Below are 17,089 nucleotides of genomic sequence, written 5' to 3'. Positions count from 1 at the left end.
CCGATTTCATGGGACCTCAACGGCGTTTTTAGCCGAAAATTGTAGCATGTAATCCAATGGCGGTATTAAAATGATATTTCGATCCCCTTCGAGTTGTGCCACGAGCTCCATATATGTTGTTTCTGATATTTTTGCTTAATTTTTCATACGAACCCCCAAACTTTTTAGAAAGCTGTGTTTCTTCACATTTTTCATGCCGACGGCCTCGGAACAAAACATTGATACTTCTGCATGAATAATCTTTATCTAGCCTCTTAAACAGCATATTTGTAGCCCAGCGCATATCATGACTGAGATCAGAAGATATTTACTCTCTACCATGTTGTTAGATGGTCAGCTTAGGTCCCGTGAAACGCGGAACTAAGGGGCGGGACTTTCGAGCTCTATGGGCTGTGTTATGCCTGTGTTCACTCTTCTTCAACCGCAGACGTTTCCCCCACGTTCAACTTCGCCAAATTTCTATCGCCCCCTGCTGCTACGGGGAGGACTCGAGGAACACTAATAGCAGCAGCTACATTTATGTTATAACATCAGAATCATATCCATATTTGTGCGGGGTGTGTGGCTCTTTACATCGAATCTAAAAAGGTTAGGCCTAAATGTAGCCAGTGTATAACAGGAGAGTTGTCACTCTATCTGCAGTGCTGCAATATTTTATAGCTAATTAATTAAGTTGCTAACTTTACTCGGGCGATAGTGTTGTGTGATGATCATTTAGGAAAACCAGAAGTTTTGCAATATATAACACATCAAAAGCAACAAGCCTTTGTCATGCCTTTCAGTTTGTAATGATTATAAGACACAGTATAGGCAAACGAGTCATTCTAGATCCTCCCATCCTTTCCTCCAACCTGCGACCTCGTGCCTTGGTATCGGCCCTCCTCTGTGAGGAAATCAACAAGCACCACAACAAGTACACTTTTTTTTTTTTTTTTTAAATAATTAAATAAATAAAAACATAAAGCCTCACAGGGCAGGAGAAAGGGACAGGAGAAAAAACTAGAATGACGTCCAAGGTTTATGACTCCTGAGTGGAAATGGTGGTGTGAGCACATCAAGGGTGACTTTCAATATCTAACCTCCCATTCTCTCCTCTTGCTTGTCGCCTCATGCATGTGGCCCTGTCGTGCCGAAAAGTGAGTGCCTGCCAGAACACGAGTGCCCTCATTGAAACCAATGACATTTTTTTGAGAGAAAATTATACTAATTTTTGCGAATGAATTACATAATTTATGAACTAAAAATATGCTTATGAAACATTACTCGTCCTCCACTTAATATGAGCTATTTGAATGAAACTGTAACATTTATTATGACAATTCTTCGATTCTTTTATGGAAATAATACTGAAATTGTAACCAGTTCTTTGTAATAATTCCAGAAGGAATGTAGATGCTTTATTGATAGGCTTTCCATCTTAAATTGTGTCGGATTTATCTGCAAAAATGGCTAAAAAATATCTGAAAAAATGGTCATTGGTTTCCATTGGTTTCAATGAGGGCACTCGTGTTCTGGCAGGCACTCACTTTTCGGCACGACAATGTTTACTGTTTTTTTAAAAGTCTAATTTCAGTAAATCTTTGAAACAGAACCGATTTGGGTACAAAGTATTGTATATATCGTTTAACAAGCCTTTACAAGTTTCTATAAGCTATAATTTTACGCACATATTAATATACGTCATTTTGTGCATTGCCTTCAGGAATAGTAAACTGGTGAACAAGATGAACCCATGAAACTTAGTCATTTGATTAGTCAGTGTTGGCTAAGTCAGTGCAGAGGCCATTTGAACTATAAGAACAAAGATGTGGTCCCACTCACATCCCTCAGCTATCTGAACAGTGAGATTCCAGACTAATGTTGCAGTCCGCCATGCCAAGCTACATCAGGACAACTGTTTTCTTTTAAGTAAAATTCAGTACAATTTTTAAACAGAAATGGAACAGATTTGGGTACAAAAGCATATTGTATATCGTTCAACAAGCCTTTACAAGTTTCTATAAGCTACAACTTTACGCACATACAAGTTATTTTGTGCATTGCCTTCAGGAATAGTAAACTGGTGAACAAGATGAACCCATGAAACTTAGTCATTTGATTAGTCAGTGTTGGCTAAGTCAGTGCAGAGGCCATTTGAACTATAAGAAAAATTCACATCTCTCAGCTATATGAGGTGTAAATAATAATCAGTATCGATGCATCGATCCTACGGCCGACGATCATCTAATCGAACCGTATTGTATGTTATTCTCAAGTATCGAAAATAATAAAATTGCTGGCCCCTGCCCAATGCCCTAGCTCCATTAACATAATAGAAGTGAAAAACATTTTTTTAATCGAATCAAACCGTATCACCATGGAGGCTGTGATTTACACCCCTAGTGAAATTCCACACTAATGTTTCAGTCCGTCATGCCAGGCTACATCAGGACACCACACGTCTGCTGGTACCATGTGACAGCCCCAAACTGTCTTAACTATTAACATGTGGCACTCAAAGGGTTCTTCCCATGTGTTGACATGCATGTGTGAATGTAGATGCGTGTGGCGAGATTTCTAGTTCTTCTGCCTGTGTTAATGCACATGTGTGAATGTGGATGTGAGACAAGTCCAATTCTTCTGTCTGTGCAAATGCGCATGTATGATTGTGGATGTGTATGACGAGAGGTCTACTTCTTCTGTCTGTGTTAATGCGCATGTGTGATTGTGGATGTGTGTGCCGTGTGCCGAGATGTCGTACATTTACACCACGCTTGACACACTGTTTCCAGTTTGCAGTTGGACAGGCTTGTGTGCTGTGTGCTTGTGTGCTTGTGTGCTCTGGTGCCTTCTGAGGTTCCCCCACCGATTAAAACGTCTCCCACAATCTGGACACTGTAGGGGTCTCTGTCCTGTGTGGATGAGCTTGTGATTCCTGAGGGTTCCAGCATGCATGAAACTCTTCCCACACTGTCCACAACAGTACGGCCTCTCTCCTGTGTGGATGCGCTGGTGCTCTTTGAGAGCTCCAGATTCTCTAAAACATTTGCTGCATTCAGTACATTTGTAGGGTTTCTCTCCTGTGTGGATGAGCTTGTGCTTCTTAAGGGTTCCTGCTTCCCTGAAGCTCTTGCCACACTGTCCACAGCAGTACGGCTTCTCTCCTGTGTGGATGAGCTTGTGCCTGGCGAGGTCGATTGCTTGTGTGAAACTCTTGCCACATTCTCCACAGCAGTACGGCTTCTCTCCAGTGTGGATGCGCTGGTGTCTTTTCAGATCATCCGATTTTCTAAAACATTTGCTGCATTCAGTACATTTGTGAAGTTTCTCTCCTGTGTGGATGAGCTTGTGATTCCTGAGGTGCTCTGCTTTCCTGAAACTATGACCACATTGGTCACAATAGTACGGCCTCTCTCCTGTGTGTACGAGCTTGTGTCTGGCGAGGTCGCTTGCGCATGTGAAGCTCTTGCCACATTCTCCACAGCAGTACGGCTTGTGTCCTGTGTGGATGAGCTTGTGCCTGGCGAGGCCGCATGCTTGTGTGAAATTTTTGCCACATTCTCCACAGTGGTGGAGCTTCTCGCCTGTGTGAATGCGCCTGTGCAATATGAGACCTTCAAAACGTCTAAAACATTTGCTGCATTCAGTACATTTGTGAGGTTTCTCTCCTGTGTGGATGAGCTTGTGTCTCCTGAGGGTTCGTGCATGTGAGAAACTCTGGTCACATTGGTCACAGTGGTGACGCTTGTCTCCTGTGTCAGTGAGTGTCTTTACGGAGAGAGCATTTGTCTTTGTAACACGGTTGCCATGATGTTTGTGGTGGGGCGTTTTTCCTGTGTGTGTGTGCTGGTCTTGTTCGAGATGAGGCTTCTCTCCTGTGTGAATGTCCTGCTGGTGCTTTCCCATTGCTGACTTGCTGGAGAAATCCTCTGCCCAGACAGGAGACTTACATGGCCTCCCATTATCCACCTCTATCTCTTGGACGGCTGTGAAGTTGGGGACTGGAGACACACACACACACACACACACACACACACACACACACACACACACACACACACACACACACACACACACACACACACACACACACACACACACACACAAACAACTGTGAACAGAATATCCATAATAATCACTTTTTTTTTTTTTTTTTTTTTTAAGATTTTTTTCATACTGTCTCAATTTAGTAGCTGCATGAACAGCTTAAGTCTTACCATTATTGGCGTTTTCTCCAGCTTCATTTTTCTTGCTGGTTGTTCTTTGATGACCTTGTGTTGCACAACAGTCAACCAATTGCACTGATAATCTCAAAAACTTGACTGGATGTGGATCAGAGCTGACGACTGGAATCATGTCTAACTTTTCATCTTCTTCCTGAAATGAATTGTCAAAGAACACAAAGTGCAATCGTTTAGAAAAAGTCAATTTCAAGCAGTTTCTGTACAAAATGGCTTATGAATGCAGGAAACTTTTAAGTGTGGCTTCCTACCACTACAAAAAATAACAATTGGTTTGATACATTTCAATTATTTACAAAAACTTTCCAGATCATTTCTTGGGAAAAATAAATGGTGACTCTACCTGCACTAGTTCCGTTCTAATGCCTGCAGATGGAGAGTTTGTCTGTTCTGTGGAGGCGTCTGTTTCATCTACAGAACAAGAAAAGAACAGAAGTGACGCAAAGTGCATAGTAGAATTGTTGATTGGGCAACAGGTAGGAGACATTGGTCCAATGCGATGTCATGTTCATATCACATTGTTTATATTACTGCATGGGGCGGCTGTGGCCTCATGGTTAAGGACATGGGGCCTCATTTATAAAACTTTGCGGAAGAAATGCGCCAAAAGAGGGCGCACGCACGAATCTCAGGATGTACGTACGCAAGAAAATATTCAGATTTATAAAGCATGGCGCACGTACGTTCCACGCCGACTTCCCTTTATAAATCTCAACTGACTGAAATCTGAAGTTGCAGCACATGTGCGCACCTGTGTACACACCCATAATGAATCATGAATATTCAGTAAAACGCCCAAAATGAATATTTAGATCTGTGGACGGCGTGCGGAAAGCAGACGAGAGATTTACCACATGCGGAGCAAACAGTTTTATTAGATAGGCTTAGAGAACGTTGGGCAAAGTGGAGCGGTTAAGTTTGGGAAGTCGTACAAAAATAATCCCTCGAATTGCAGCATGTGGATGGTTATGTTCGCAAAAATCACGCTATACCAGAAGTAAAATAAAATAAATAAAATAAGGATGGCATGGACATGAACCTGCCAAGTCATGGACATTTAGGCCTAGTACTAATTGAGTTGTGAACAAAGGGAAAAATAGCTGCGTCAAGGAAACATCTCACATGGCATGTCCCCATGTGAAATTCACTGGTAGAAAATCTATTCGCTGTCTCATCGCACCTCATATGCATCGGGTTTAAAGTTTTTTCAACAATCGCCGTTGGTCACTGCGCGCAGCTGTCTGCTTTCAGTTCAAAGCGACGCCCCAACTGTCGATCGACATATCCACAGACAGCATGATATAAGGGCATTTTCTAGTCTGTATTTATTAAATGTGTGTATTATATATGTGCATTATCAGTGTATAAGGCCAGCTGTCAAATGCACACCTCTGCTTTTTTGATGACGAATAACCGCATGGAAAAGAAATGACATGCAACAAGAGAAACGAAGCTGTCCATTAGTATGGCACTTGGCTGTATGCTTGCCTGTATGGCTGAGAAAAGCAACCATTACAGATGCACTTGGGACTCGAGCAGATGATTCTGCAACTGGCTTAATGTTGACGTAATTCCTTGCAGACGCAGAACACTTTATAGCCTACCGATACGATTATAGTGTGATACTGGAAAGGTCCGTGGTTATTGTTAATAAAATGTAGAGTATTTCCAAATGTAATGTAGGTCTATCCTAAACGTAAAATTTGAAGCGTCTATTAGGCCCTACTTCCTTACAAAACATGCACGTGGCTATGGATAGGCCAGGTAGGCCTACTTATTATTTTCCACCATTACCAAACAACAAACAACCGCGTTTTCGTTGCGAACTGGATTAACTAGGCCTAATGTTAAAGTGGCTATCGTGACAGAGGTGCGTGACACGTGACACGACGATTTTTTTCTTCAACCAATTTCGGGTCGTTCTTCCAGCTACCTCCCGAGGTCGCGCTTTCCACGTTTGGTCTTTTGTATATTGCCTACGCATGGGTCAAACTTTGCGTGGAGCTGCGCATGTTTACCGCCAAGTTCTTTTTCTATAAATACCAAACCTTGCGGTGAACTTGGCGTGCACAGTCTTTTGTGCGTACGCACCCGTTATAAATAAGGCCCATGGACATGTAGTATTAGGGTCATTTCACGTGAAATCAGACACTTTGGGACCCGACCGACACCGATTTCAATCATACTTGTTGTGCCTGTTTAGTAGCAAGATAGCACCCCAAAACTGCATTTGTGTGAATCTGACACCAATATTAAGGGAGAAACAGACTAGCAAAGGTTTATATATGAGGGTAGGACACTATGCATTCAGCCTTGATTATATCAGTCAGTGTAAGTCACAAAAAGATGCCTGTGGTGTTATTTGAAAGCTCTTTTCTGGCTCTACAAAGTACACAAACAGTATGGAATTCAACAACCCTCAAAATATAAATGATCATAATTTGAAAAATAAAAAAATGAATATCAAAAAAACGTATATTTTCAAATGGCCAGTTCCTTGTCTAAACATAGCCTGCAATGTCATGAACAACACCTGAAATGCTGGTGTTTGGTTCTTTATTCATTTCAGAGGTAATTGGACTCAAACATATGACATCATACAAATCACCTAGTAATAATATGGTAATACCACAGTAATATCACATGAGAGCATGGCTATCGGAATATGTGAAGGATGGAGATGGTCCATGAGGATGCAGGAAGTTGTTTCACCTCTCCAGTGCTCGGCATACATTCCTCAAAACATGCTAGGCACTAGTTGCCATATACAGCTACAACATACCCTTTGATGGTTGAACATTTAGAAAATTCCTTTACTGGGCTTATACTTTCAACCCTGCCTTCTCTAAATGCTTAAAATGGTCTCGCTTCCACTGTGTCCATTGACAATGGGCAGAAGCTGTGTAGTTTTTGAGTACCTGGAATAGGGACCGACGAGGGTGCAGGGCCCACCGGGAAAATGCCTGTTATGCCAGATGGCCAGTCCAGTCCTGTCCCTGACACTATTCTATTACTACTTCATTACAACTCATTTCAACCTTTATGTCCCATTAGCTCTGAAATGAAAAAAGAACCAAACACCCCATTTTCAGGTGTTGTTTATGACCTTACAGGCTATGTTTAGACAAGAAACTGGCCATTTTAAAAGTATACGTTTTTTTTTAATATTCATTTTTTTTACTTTTCAATGCATCATAATTCATATTCTGAAGGTTGTTATATTCCATGCTGTGTCTGTAATTTGTAGAACCGGTAGATATTACTACTATGGTAAGGTTGGCAAAGACCTACGGTACATGTTGTCCATCAGTTGTCAGTTTTGATAGCAATTGAAGTACTCAATGATAACTGAGTTAACTGTAACACAACTGAAGTATTAGGTGAGGAATTGTTTGCAAATTCAGAAAAAAAATACAATTTACCTCTGCCTACTTACTAAACACCTACTTAAAAATCATTTCCATCTAATTTGAACTGAAGCCATACTACATGTATATTGAGTAATCTGTAATGCCATTCTAAAGATGACTGAAATGCACTCACTATATGCACAATGCTACTTGTGAAAATGTTGAATTAGGTGATCTTGTGGGTTCTTCATACAGTACATCATGGAAAGGTCCTGTCCTTTACCCTCTCTCATACAAATAACAAATATCTGTTATGGAAATTAGAGGATGGAGAACCTGCTACCTTGGACATCTTGCACTGACACTTCCCCATTCAGATGCTGCTGAGCAAGCATTAGCAGCAGTCTATTCTCACCATAGTGTGGCCAATTTCAATTCAGACCAAGAATCTTCTCAAATCGTTCACAATGTTACATTTGCTGTCAAGCATGTAAGCACAGACGCACCAGTACTATGTACATTTTTGTAGTTTTCATCAATCTGGTCAAGCAGGCTACCACTTCCCTTGCTTCATCTCCGCTGAGGACTATATTAAAGGGACACTGTGTGAGATTTTCAGTTATTTATTTCCAGCATTCAGGCTGCCCATTCACTAATGTTACCTTTTTCATGAATGCTGACCACCACCATCAAATTCTGAGTATTCATTATGACTGGAAAAATTGCACTTTTCATACATAAAAAGGGGGATCTTCTCCATGGTCCGCCATTTTGAATTTCCAAAAATAGCCATTTTTAGCTGTACTTGGATCTTCCTAGAAAATATTTGTTTATCACTTAGTAAACGTTCATGTAAAGATCAAATTTGGCAATAGGCAGCCGAGTTTCAATGAGCAGCATAGTTGCAGTACCTTTTTTGACCATTTCCTGCACAGTGTCCCTTTAACATTGTCAGCTAAGTATAATGTCATGTAATTAAAATGTAATGCATTACACAACATTACATAATGTATATGGCATGGTAGACATTTTTTTCTGAGGGCTCCAAGGCTAGAATTACAGCATATACCCTAAAGAAACACAATGCAAATGTTTGGTGCTTTTGTCACTTCTGTAACGGTAAAACCCTTAACCGTGTTTTCGTTGTGAACTGGATTAACTAATGTTAAAGTGGCTATCGTGACACGTGACCTCCGTTTTTTTCCTTAACCAATTTCGGGTCCTTCTTCCAGCTACCTCCCGAGGTCGTGCTTTCCGCGTTTGGTCTTTTGTTTAGTACCTACGCATGGGTCGAATGTTTACCGCCAAGTTCTTTTTTTTTCTATGAATACCAAATCTTGCGGTGAACTTGGTGTGCGCAGTCTTTTGTGCGTACGCACCCGTTATAAATAAGGCCCATGGACTTTAGATCAGAGGGTTGCAGGTTTGAACCCCACCCTTCCACTCCCTAACACACTCCATGGCTGAGTTGCTCTTGAGCAGGGCACCTAACCCCCATACTGCTCCATGCTCCAGGGACTGTAACCAATACCCTGTAAATAACTTAAGTCGCTTTGAATAAAGTGTAATGTAATGTAATGGATGTTTTGCAGTGACACTGGACTGACCCAAATACTACAAATAATGTGCTATTTAGTCCCTACATTTCTCTGTTCTGCCTGCTATGGATTGTTAAATAAGATGCTGTGAACTGGTACAGTGTGGGCAGTGTGTGTGTGTGTGTGTGTGTGTGTGTGTGTGTGTGTGTGTGTGTGTGTGTGTGTGTGTGTGTGTGTGTGTGTGTGTGTGTGTGTGTGTGTGTGTGTGTGTGTGTGTGTGTGTGTGTGTGTGTGTGTGTGTGTGTGTGTGTGTGTGCATCATACCTGATCGATTATACGGATATTCATCATTAGCATCTTCTACTTTAACTGGAAGTTCTGGAACAAGAACATTCTGCTGGACACTATGCTCCTCTTTCTGAAAAAAAAACACAGCAGGCATTCATTGCTCATGTGCGTATGTGTATGAGCAACCTGATCTCCAAAAATTCCGTGCTCCTTGACACGGATGTTAAGGACACGAAATCCGTGTGAAGGAGCAGGATTTTGCCAAAATTCTGTGCTCCTGGACACGGAATTGTTTTCTGTGCTCCTGGACACGGAATTGTTTTCCGTGATGGGCACAGGGAAGTGCTTTCTATAGGCTATTACCACAGCACTGTGTTAACTCTATCATTAGAAAATACATACCAAATGCTAATCCTAAACAAAATAATGCTATAGCAATTTAAGTTGTGCCCTGACCAAAACACTCCCGAACCTTAACCTGTCATTAAAGACATATTTTTTAGAAATACCTTTTCCAGTTGGCTGCTAGGCTATCAAACTCATATAATGAATGAAAGAAAACTACCTGTGCCCAGACCAAAACAATCCCTAACCCTAACTTGTCAGTAAATGTTTGTTTTTTTTAGAAAAAATATTTGAAATTAGAAAAATCCTGAGAAAACACAAGACTGTGGAAATAACCTATAGAAAGCACTTTAAACAATTCTGTGTCCAGGAGCACAGAAAAAAGAACAAGACAAGGAGAGGGAGGAGGAGATAAAATGTGTGTGTGTGTATGTGTGTGTGTGTAGGTTTGCGTACCACAATAATGGTCAGCTTCTCATCCTGTTGCCACTCAGTCACCTCCTGAATCGTCCTGCAGCAGAGAAAGACCAGAGGTCAAAGTTCAACATGGCCACAATAGCCATGTTTGCAAACGTAGGGATGAATGCTCGGCAACCAATGTGGAGAGAAATATCTGACGTGACTTCCAAAGACAAAAACACACTGCGTTCTGCTGGAAGCAGCGAGTGAACTGCTTCACAGACATGTGAACTGCACACTGCAATAAACCACGTCGTGGACACAAATTCTAACCAGAATTGTAAAAAAAAAAAAAATCTATCCAGTTCATTACCTCGCCCACTAACCCCGACTATTTCAATGTTTCCAGTGTTCTCATAGGATTTTCTGTATCAACTAGGGGTGTAAATCGCAGCCTCCATGACGATACGATTCAATATCAATATCTTATTATTCAATGCGATGCAATTCGATCATATTCAATAGTTAAGAATGCCCTGCGATACGATAAAATACGTTTCGATTTGACTTTTTTCCCACTACTTTTCCACTTCTATTATGTTATGGAGCTAAGGCATTGGGCAGGGGCCAGCGATTCGATTATTTTCGATACTTAAGAATGGCAAACGATACAATGTGATTCGATCGTCAGATTATATTGCGCTATATATCGATACATTTCGATTATTATTTATACCCCTAGTAGCAACTGCTACCAAAGCAGTAATGGCGCCGCCCTTGTAGCATTGATAATAATGTAAATACTACAGGTGTCCTTTATTGCATATCTGTGCCATGCTTAGGCCAATAAGACACATCATCAAATAGAAAATAGATTGTAGAAAATTAAACCACACCTGTGTCTGTCTGTCTGTCATGCCTAGGCCAACCAGGCTAATCATCAAAAACAAAGTAGAATATGAAAATAAGATTGTTGATGGATAGAACCATATGATTAACATATGATATGATTACCTGTGACTACTCTGGTGGGTCTGCAGCTGCTGTTTCAGGTCCACCAGTTCATTCTTCAGGACAGCAATATTCTGCAGAAAGAACAATTGAGCATATACTTGTACACTCACTCAATGTGCATGTCTATAAAAAACTTACGTCAGGGATGTAGTTGTTATGCAAGTGTGATCTCTCCCTATTGTGTATGCTGACCCTGACTCATTTTCAATGTGGACATTGTTACACGTCCGTAATCAACGATAGATTTGGCTACCTGTTTTCACAAAAATACACCCAACAATGCTTGAAACCTAAGGCCTGACTAAAAATCTGAAGAGGAAGTAGGCACTTCCAAGTAAAATTCACAAGTTATAGAGAAGTGGTGCGTCATGCAATTTAGTCATGTGTAGCAAATCTACACAACACATCAGTCGGTCGTTTTTTTATGGGTTTGTATGTGACGTAGGTCTGTGAGCCTTGTGTTTCTCTCTCTCTCATAACTTCTGAAAACATGTTTATAGGCCTACATGTTATAAGTGTGATGGAGACAAAGGAGACAAACACACACCTGTTTGGCTTGTGTTAGTGAGTTGTCTTTGTCCTCCAGTTGTTTCTGTAGTTCATCCACCTGGAGCTTCAGCTGCCGGTTTGACTCCACCTGCTCTGATTGGCTCCTTCCATTCTCAGCTGCCCTCTCTTCCAGACGGTGGACTAACATGCATAGAGTTGTGTTCCTCTGGATCTCACTCTTATTGAAACACACACATGCATTATTTAAAAAACAAAAAACAAAACAAAAACAAAGCACAAACGATAACACATTTTCTACCAGTGATACTGTATACAGCCTGTTTACATTACCACAATAATAAAGTTATTGGACAGATAAACAGGTTATTGAAGTAAAATGTTAATTGTTGTTTACATGCAGTCTGTCGGTTGCATCATGTGTTCCACTCAAGAGTGTGATACGAAACTGAAATTCAAGGCTTGCGATTGGCTACTTATCATTCCAGACTGTCAATAAACAGATTATTATCAACTGTTTATTCAGAGCGCTATAAAATATGAATAAACCGGTTACACCAAAAACCTGATTATAAACTGTTTATTGCAAACGGGCTCACTCAGTATTCCCTGCTTGCAAACCCCAACTGGGAAACTCCAACTCCCATTGTCATTATGACACAGCACTCCACAGCACACGACTGCACACAACAAAATTGCATGTATGCCGTGCTGCCAACCTGCCTGTACTCCAAAACTCATTGGGTAAAGAATGGGGGCAAGATGATGCAGTGATACCACATACTGAATGTGATGCATAATGTTAATCTAAACAACTGTGCTATGGTGCCAAGTGCACATTAGAGTTGATTAGTTGAAGTTATAGTTTTGGAAAGACACAAAGTGTTGCCTACCTGCAATGCTTCTGTGATGAGTAGACTGGCCTTTTCAAGGTCGCTACAGGCTTGCTTGTGATTAGCATTGATATGGTGAGAAATTTCAATCATCTACAAGCAAATACATTCCAGGTTAAAATGCAACAGTTGTAGAAATTACAGCAAATCTCTTGAAAAATGCGAATTATTTGCCTTTAAACTCACATCGCAGGCCATCCCAGATAGCAAAATGTTTTTGGCAGAGTTTTGGGCCAAATTGTGTCTTGGCCTTTTGGCTGGCTTCGGTTTGAGTCCCCGGGCCAAAAGTGGCCCAAATTTGGCATGCCAAAACCAACCAAACCCAGCCATAAATTGACCAAAGTTCACCCAAAACCCATTTGGGATTTCCACGTACAGCCTTAAAGGCCCCAAAAGGAATTCCAGACCCCACCCTTCAGCCAAAATGCAGCCATAAAGTACCCATAACTGCCATAAATGAGCCTAAATACTGCCATAATGTACCCATAATTCAGCCATAATGTACCCATAACTCTCCCAGAACAGCCATAAATGACCCTAAATACTGCCATAATGTACCCATAATTGATCCCAAATGTAGCCATAATGGGGCCAAATGTCACTTATTTGTCTTAAGTTTCCCTGTATACTTAAAATGTAAGTACCGGTATACAGAGAAACTTATAAGACAAATAAGTGACATTTGGCCCCATTATGGCTACATTTGGGATCACTAAATATTCCTGTTTTATTGTTGAAAATCGCACATTTAATAAATGCGTGATTTTCAACAATGAAACTGGAATATTTATGCATCTAGAAAAAAAAAACAAGACAATTAAATACATTTCATTATACTTTATTGCCTCCAAATGCTGTGACTGGTTAGGGTGGGCAAGTGGCTGGATTTGATGGATGGGTATAGCTGCACGGCAGGTGGTGGAGGACTGGGTGACTTGATGGGTGCTTGGATGTCTGGGTACAGGCCTCTTGTTTTCATCTTGGTCCCCTGGCCAGTAAAAGCAGGTACTCTATTGCCACATAGAGGTAGGTAGATCAGATCAGATTCGCGACATCTAGGAAAGAATAAAAAGATAAACCAAATTGAATTACTACATGCAAAAGTAACTTTGAAAACAGTGGCATTACATTTTTTTTCTTCTTTTATTTAACCTTTATTTAAACAGGAAAATAAACCTGTTGAGATTAAAAATCTCTTTTAACAAGGGTGTCCTGGCCAAGTGGCGGCACAAATGCACTTGATTAATAGAGTAATAGACGGGAGAGGGGGGAGGGGTGTTATTAAAATTTGGTACCTGTTTTTGAGATCCGATTTGATTGACCCCTCCCACAGGTGACTGCAGTGTCCGTTCGCAGCACAGCATCTGAAAAGAAAATGTAGATGTTATTTCATATTTTATACATTTTAAATGACATGAGTAGTAGGCTACAGTAGATTGTACAACCATCTACGGAATTGTCAAAAGTAAAAGGGAGAAAAAGAATAGGAAAAAAAAACAATACTCAATCAAACAAAACCCTGCCAAAACATATAACTTGCACTTGAGTATATAGTAGCCCACTGATTCTAAGATTCTAAGAGTACTGGTGAAATTGGAGGTTTTTTTTTAACCTAGCTTTTAGGTTTTTCAATAACAACAAAGCAGTAGGCTATCTATCTCATTGGGTGTGCCTACAGTAGAATAACTGGTGAAACAGACTAGTCATTATGTTATATCATGTGCCATTGTTAAAGCTTTCTGACAATTAGTAATGCTCCCACTACCCTGGACTTGTCAGTAGGCATATCTGAGGTGTTTTTTCCCCCTTATTCAGTCTTTTCAGAGATCCTGGTCTGGGGGCAGGCGTTTGTTTACATTTCACCATGAATTCACTTCTACTTTTACCTTTGACACCTCTAGTAAGCTACTCTCTGTGTTGAGGTATTACAAATGTTAGAGCAAGATTACATAGGCCTACATGGGCCACATTTCTGTATACGGTTTACCCCCTGTTGTTGATAGCTGAACAATACACACTGCCTTAACAACTGATCATGTTAAATAGCCAGCGCTTAAACACAAACCGACCATTGCATTACCCAATACAGACGTATACTTAAAAGCAGTTACATTAAAAGCAAGGACTTTCACAACGAACGAAGATTAGACCAGAGAGGGAGGTTAATAAATTGTGTAACCAACCTGTAGTATGCCTGTCAAAAAACAAGTTCCTCCACCGGGTGACTTCAGCAGCAGCACATCTGAAAAGACAATGTAGAAAAAAGCAGATTCACTCGATTGCTTCAGTAGTAGGCTAGAATTGAGTCCAACACTTTCCGTGACAGACAGATATTGGTAGATAGTGCTCTGCTTTGTGCCGATAGGTAGAAGATGCTCCATGCCTGAGTTAGCTAGCTCCCGGCTTTTGCTAGCTGTCGTTGGGCAGTTAGCTGGGATTGCTAGTGTTGTTGTTCTTTGATTGAAATTCCCTTGGCATTGATATCTGAAAGTGAATTTCAACCACAGAACAACACTTAATCAACCGTTACTGAGTATGAGGGTAGCAACTAAGATTAAATGTCACAGTTGTGTGTCACAGACGTTTGTGTTTTAGCTCCTGTTAAAAGGGTATCTAAGTTTCAGCGCATAACACGGAAACCGACGGTCCCAGACCTATGAAATCAACATGAAAACCGATAACACAAAATGCCTCATCTCTTAAGTCATCGGCGGTTGTATTTAATATAAAAACGTGTCAACTGCACTTACCTGCATAAACTGAAGTCTGACACACACTGGCGCTGGGGAAACTGAAGTGAGGCAAGCACGAGTTTCTCTTGACAGTTGATTTTGGCAGTCTTTTGGGTTGCCGTAAGCGCACCAATGTAGAACGTTGCTGTCCCGCTCTCCACCCGAGGTTCAGATTAACCTGACACATGCCATAACCTGGCCATAACTCATTCATTCACAGTCCGCGCGTTTTAATGTGTTGTGGGAAGCCATAAACAACCCATATTTTAGCCAAATCTTTGTTTTTTTTGCTTTCCAGAGGAACGCCCCAATTCACTGGCGCCCAGGTCAACCATAACCATGCCAAAATTTTGCCAAAAGCTTATGGCTTGCCAAAAGGAAGCCATAAATTGCAGATATCTGCCAAAACAAAGCCAACATATCTGCTATCTGGGATGTTGGTGCTCTGGTATGAAGATGCGGATGATATGGAACACCAAGTCAACTGTAGATGATGAATGAGATCAGCTCGATGGGGCCATAAAATATTTACATTATGGCGCCTATTAATTTGAGATGACAGACAGATTTACACAAACAACAGAAGCCCAGTATGAACGACTGCTTCTTTCCTTTTCGTGAACTTCGCAGGAAAACAAGTGAACTGTTTTGCACACCTTCAGTTCGACTGACGTGTTCTCTCCTACTCTTGAAAGGAATACTCATAAACATTCTGAGTCACACATTTCTTATCAAACTTTACGGTGGTGTTTCTGTAGTTTTTCTTTCTGTTTAGCGGTGGTAAATAAGTTTTTCCTACATGATAGGCTCAAAGAAATTGATTAGGCTTCAAACGTAGACCTCCGCCGCGTTCAAGTTCAGCTCTGAGTTCGAGAAATGTCTATCGCCCCCTGGTGCTAACGAGGGGAACTCTCGGGACACGCCAATTAATGCATAGCAGCTATAACATTAGATTTACCGGTATACCCTTCTGGACAGGTTTGCGGCTCTCTACATCGTATCTAAAAGGGTTAGTTGTAGCCTACTAAAGGGTTAGATGTAGCCTACTATAGGCTACTGTGGTGATGGGTTTTTTTCCCCCCAGTGATCATATAGGTAAAGCCAGACCTTTTGCAATCTGAAACAGCAAAAGCAACACACCTTTACCATACCTTTCAGTTTAGAATGATTAAAAAGACAGAATTATATATTATATTATTATATATTATATTATATAGGCAAGCAAGTCATTCTAGATCCTCCCATCCTTTCCTCCAACCTGCGACCTCTTGCCTTGCATCACCTCTCCTCTGTGGGGAAGGCAATAGGCTAAGGTCTGCCTGCTGTAACACAGCACAGAGAGGCTTTTTGTTTGGTTGGTTTTTGTGGGGTGTCAATGTCCAGAATATGAATTAAAGAACAACTTCTGAAATATGTTTTTGCAAGATAGCAGCCTCTTACTACAGATGGGGTTGCCGGCAGGCCAATTCACTTTGCTACATTACTGACAACATTACTATGGCATCACTGAGCCTCAAGTAACAGATTAAGACATAGCCATTACAATTTTAGGTGACAGTAAGGTTATAACATAGGCTCTGCGCTAAGAGGTTAAATAATAATAATAATAATAATAATAATAATAATAATAATAATAATAATAATAATATTAAAAGTAACCCAAGGTCGCTTTACAAAAGAAGAATGGGCAGGGGAATAGAGGGAGAGAAGAGGAGAGGGTAGAGGTGGGGTTGGGGAGCAGGGTGGTTAAGGACCATAGGCCTCAGTGAATAAGTGTGATTTTAGGTGCTTCTTGAACGTAGC

The 17,089-nt window shown here is 40.9% G+C and overlaps 1 protein-coding gene across 1 annotated transcript; it reads right to left on the bottom strand.

Moving 5' to 3' along the window:
- Positions 1-1,556: 1,556 nt before the first annotated feature.
- On the bottom strand, positions 1,557-12,659 carry LOC134443103 (zinc finger protein 70-like). The gene is made up of 8 exons (XM_063193037.1): positions 12,555-12,659; positions 11,702-11,881; positions 11,155-11,225; positions 10,198-10,252; positions 9,433-9,526; positions 4,564-4,631; positions 4,197-4,356; positions 1,557-3,731 (listed from the first exon to the last, which is right to left on the bottom strand). Exons 1-8 carry the CDS (start codon positions 12,645-12,647, stop codon positions 2,743-2,745), a joined length of 1,710 nt encoding a protein of 569 aa, XP_063049107.1. The 5' UTR covers positions 12,648-12,659; the 3' UTR covers positions 1,557-2,742.
- Between the last annotated feature and the right edge of the window lie 4,430 nt (positions 12,660-17,089).

Source organism: Engraulis encrasicolus, unplaced genomic scaffold (genome assembly GCF_034702125.1).
Source record: "Engraulis encrasicolus isolate BLACKSEA-1 unplaced genomic scaffold, IST_EnEncr_1.0 scaffold_28_np1212, whole genome shotgun sequence".
NCBI lineage: Eukaryota > Metazoa > Chordata > Actinopteri > Clupeiformes > Engraulidae > Engraulis > Engraulis encrasicolus.
The sequence above is the reverse complement of the archived record's forward strand: the minus strand, read 5'-3'. Positions and strand labels throughout refer to the sequence as shown.